This window comes from Asparagus officinalis, chromosome 1 (assembly GCF_001876935.1).
Source record: "Asparagus officinalis chromosome 1, Aspof.V1, whole genome shotgun sequence".
In the NCBI taxonomy this organism is placed as follows: domain Eukaryota; kingdom Viridiplantae; phylum Streptophyta; class Magnoliopsida; order Asparagales; family Asparagaceae; genus Asparagus; species Asparagus officinalis.
This window is the reverse complement of record NC_033794.1, coordinates 33092930-33097840: the sequence shown is the minus strand read 5'-3', so window position 1 is coordinate 33097840 and position 4911 is coordinate 33092930. Positions and strand designations below refer to the sequence as shown.

The 4911-nt window shown below is 31.6% G+C and overlaps 1 protein-coding gene across 1 annotated transcript; it reads right to left on the bottom strand.

The window, feature by feature from the left end:
• LOC109833065 (probable E3 ubiquitin-protein ligase ARI8) lies at window positions 580–2353 on the bottom strand. Its single transcript, XM_020400613.1, has one exon. It carries the CDS (start codon window positions 2325–2327, stop codon window positions 795–797), a length of 1533 nt encoding a protein of 510 aa, XP_020256202.1. The 5' UTR covers window positions 2328–2353; the 3' UTR covers window positions 580–794.

The window sequence follows — 4911 nt, the reverse complement described above, 5'->3', positions numbered from 1 at the left end:
TTGTGTTCTTAGTGGTGCACAGTTGAAGAAGAAGGACTGATTGAGCAGGTTTCTGAGCCAAACGACAACGCAGATCCACAACAAGAACTTTATTCTTATCTAACAACTAGGAATTCAATCCCTTAGCAAACATAACCAGCGTGAGTCAAATGCCGAACTCGGTTCGAGGATGCATATTTGATTATTTGAGGCACAACATAACATCCTGTAATTAAGTTATGATGTAATATGATTAATCTGATTATCCGAGCAAAATAGTAATTTGCTTGGACATATACACGGAAATTCATCAAATTGAATAACAAAATAGAACAGCTAGATCATAAACTAAAACCCCAAGGAAACAATCTTCATCAAAGTTTAAAGCGTACGTCTCGACTGGCATTTGGACTTAGAATAATATAACACAAACAATATGATACAGTACTAGAAATGCATCTCAAAATAATGTAGAGACATAATAAAATCAAAACTTCATACTACTAATAAAAGTTCATAACAGAAATCTAAAATTTAAATGGATTACAAATCTAACAAATACTCGCTTCAAATAGACATGATCCTTAGCCTCTACACAGCGTCAATCGGGTAGGTAAAAAATCAAAATACTGATCATAGTTTCAATAAGAAAACATAAATGCAAAACATAGTTACAATTTTTTATTTTGTTGCAACTAATTATAATAATATTTCGGTGACTTAAACAGTTCAACAATCTACTTGTGTGTCTGTTAGTCTAACACATCACAAATATCAGAACCAAAATGATTGATATAAGTGAAAGTAATGCATACCTAACGTCCATCTTCATCCATATAGTCCTGGGAAGTAATTCCCCCTCCATATGGATCAATATTTTCTCCATCTCTCTTGTTGACCATAGCTTTCCTACTATCCACCTCCTTCAACCCATTCTCAAGGGCATGAACAAAATTATCGAAATAGTTTCGTGTCACTAAGGTCAGACCAGAGAGCTTACATTGAAATTCAGCGAAAGTTCGCATATTTCCACTATTAAGATAAGCTTGCAGATCAATCTTGGCACATTTATGCAATTCTTCAAGGTTCGCCTCAGCTTCGCTCTGCAAATACTCGAATAATTCCTTTTTCACCTTCTCTTCCTCAGCAAGATAGTATCCATATGCATATGTCCATGCCAAAATTCTTCTACATTCAACAATTTGCTCCCATGCTTCAACAAAAAAATAGAGCACTCCCATCTTCTCCGTTGGCATCATTTTCAATTCCGAAATCGCCTTTATCATCGATATTCTATTCAATGCCCAGAGCTTAAAGTAGTATTCATGTTCATCCCTATGTTCTTCTTTGTTGTATGTGCCTCTTCTATTATCAGCTGCATAGTATCTACAGACGGAATGCTCCAACCAGGATTCGTGACATAACCAACAGAACTCGAACTTACACGGGGGCAAGCATGTCATGTGCATACATCCATTGTCTTTCTCAATTGGTCGCTTGCATTTAGGGCAAGGCATCGAATTAGCTAATATCCACATTTTGCTTTCATATTCAGCACCATTCTTGGATATCCATTTTGTGAAGGTCTCACAATCTACAGGCCTGTGAGCTTCTTCAGCGCAATTCCAGCAGAAAGCGTGGCCGCATCTGCAATGGACGCTGCTATTTTTATTAATGTTTGCTACGAGACTCACTGCAAAGTAGCAGCCTGGCGCCGGGCACCACTTTACATTTTTCTTACTCTCAACGTATGATCTTATAAGAAAATGAGAGTATTTCAGCGCATAATCTTCGGATACTAAAGACTCGACTATGTCTTGACCGATAGAAGCAGTACAGGACGGATCAGGGCATCGGAGATTCAAACAGCCTAATCCATTGTCGCTGAGAGATACACTGACGTAGTTTCTATAGCAATCAATACAAAATCGATGGCCACACGAAGCTGCTATCGTCTCGCTGAGAGAAAATATTTCGAAACATATTCGACAGTTAATTTTTCTAGCGTTATTGTCAATTTCAAAGGGGTTTTGAAACAAACCTGTAGATATTCGAACTTCTTCTTCTTGGGTAAACCACCCTTCGTATACTTTGTCGATGTTCCAATTGAAGTGAAGAAGAAGCGTGCAAGAATCAGACGGTGAGATGCATAGTGTTTCTGATAGTTTTTGTATGTCATCTTCTTGGATTTTTCGTATACAGCCTTCGCTCATGATTGTATAGTTTTCCTCTCTTGACGTCGAGAGGTTGTTACAGTTTACGTCGGGTATGCAATCGTTAAAATAATGGTCAATGTAGCCCTGATCAATACTGGCATCATCTTCTTCTTCGATTTTGAGGAAATCCATCAGAGAGATCTCTAGGGTTTGATAGAAAGATAGGGCTTCCAGTGAGAATGCATGACGGCAGAGGAAGGAGAGAGGGGTTTTAATAGAGAGATTAGGGGCAGGGTTAAAGAATTAGGCTAATGGGTTTTTGGGCTGTTTAATCATACTTCGGCCTCTAACTTAATTAACTGACAAAATTATTCAAATTACTAATATAAATTATGTGGACCTCACTAAGAATTAACGACGTATCTCACACACATATATGTATACTATATACTAGGTAAGATGCACGTGCGTTGCACGTGGTTGTTTTTTTTTTAGGTTTTTATTCACTATAATTAGGTTGGCAAATAGTTTAATATATATTAAAACTTTTCGGATGTCTTTGGGTATAAGCTTGTTTGTTTCAAACTCTTGCCTTCACAGGAAATAATAAAGTTTGGAGTATTTTAATAACATTATAAATAATAAACAATCCATCTGATAAACTTGTACTATCGCTTGTTTAGGTTTTGAATTTATTTTTTGAAAAAGAATATGAGAAAAAGTGACTTAAAGGGGAAAAAAATAAAGATCTAGAATTAAGTATTTGAAAGAGGTTTTGAGTGTTAATAATGTTAGTATGCAAATTAAAGTGAAATTAATTGAAATTGTTAAGTAAATCCATGTGAATTAGAATGGATGGCCATTTGATTGATTTGCTGTTATTGAATTTTAAGGCTGAGAGTGTATAGAATTTGCAATTAAATGAATGGATATTCTACTATTATCAATCTAATTGATTCAATACTTTTTTAGCAGTACATATAATCAATACACTTTCATTAAATATTTATAATAAGTAACAAGATGATATTTACTCACTTGAATAATATCTCTCAATTGCTTGGAGAAATGTACTCCTAGTAGCTTTATCATCAACAAATCATGTAATTGTACGACATACATAAATTTTTTAATCCAATAAAAATGAAAAGTTATTCCTAGTAACTTTTTAATCATTTGAAAAAAAACTATTGATTTACATCATTTTAAGGATTTTCTAATAGAAGAAGAATATTGATTGAAATAGGGGTTAAATAATAAATCTAAAATGTGTGTTTTATTAAACTCTACATTTTGGCTTCAAAATAATTTTTTGGCATTTATAAGACTACCTAAATTTTATAAACAATGTTCTTTATTTTTTGGGCTTAGAAATAATATATTTGAATTTTTGGCCTCTTCTAAAATTTTGCAAAAAATTCTCTTTCTTATAATTTTGTTATTAAAATTCTAGATTTAAACTTATAATTAATTTTACTAAAACCATAATTCTTTATAAAAATATTTTTAGACACACTTATAGTGATTTTTTTGTGTTAATTGTTATTTTTATTTTTCATAGAACAAACTAACTTTATAGACTTATTCTACATGTAAATTTTACGCTGCTCTACATATATAAAACAACTAAAACGACTTCGCGAATGAATATCTTTGTGGTTTAAATGCCTATGTACCAAGATATGCTTCTCGATAGTCATGCTTTTATAAATGGTAAGATCAACACTTGTAAAAAATCCTGGAGAGTATTTTGAATATCCCTTCATGCAACAACAGATCTAAATACCATGTTCTTCTAATAATTAACAAAAACATAAATGGAAATCATAACGGTTTATAATTACCCATATGCACTCAAAAAATCTACATGAATGAAAAATGTAAAGGAAACATAAAGATTAAGTATTAAAAAATAAAGGAAATTTTTTTGAAATAAATGTTGATAAAATTTGTTTATAAAAGGGTCTGTACTATAAAAATATAAAAAATTAAATGAAATGGTAACACACTGTATATTATACCTTTATCAATTGATCGATCAAATAGAAATTAAGCATTGCCCATGAATCAGAGAAAAAAAAATTTTAGTAGATGAAAAAAATCATTAAAATAGGGTGATCTCATTAAGATTCTAATTTTTTTTTATATTATTATCTTATGTAAACACACAAAATCTGTTAGCCGTATCCATTCACTTAGACTCATAAGCTATTAATCATCATTATTGAAATTTAATGTGCCAAAATGAGCTTATTCTAAAACTACTATTATTAAATTGCCAATTAATAGCAAAAAAGTAAATTGGGAATATTAAGACCACTTATTCATCCTCTTTAACCAAACCCTATCATTGATTTAATATTAAATTATGATATTTTGTTCTCAAGTAAACTATATGGCACTAAAAAATTTGCATATAAAACAAGAAGTAGATTCATGCACTAAATATGATCCATTAAATTAAGAAATATGATATATATTCAAATATACTTCTTTTAGGAAAATAACAGGGCCTAAAAGACCCCAGCCAACAGCCATACTATCATTCTCAACTTACAAAGTAGCTTTTATCCCTAACAAAAAGTTGAAAGCACTATAAGAATTTTTATAGATTTAGCCATGATTACATGAAACCCACACACAAGAGAAAAACAGAAACAAAACATATTCAAACATATTTACCGAAAAAGTAAAACAATAAGGAGATTCATGCAATAAATATTGTCCATTAAATTAACCAATGCTATACAAATTCATATATACTTCTCCTAACGAA

Excerpts from the sequence above, each read along its gene's own strand:
- LOC109833065 (XM_020400613.1), bottom strand. The coding sequence starts at position 2,327 with ATGGATTTCCTCAAAATCGAAGAAGAAGATGATGCCAGTATTGATCAG.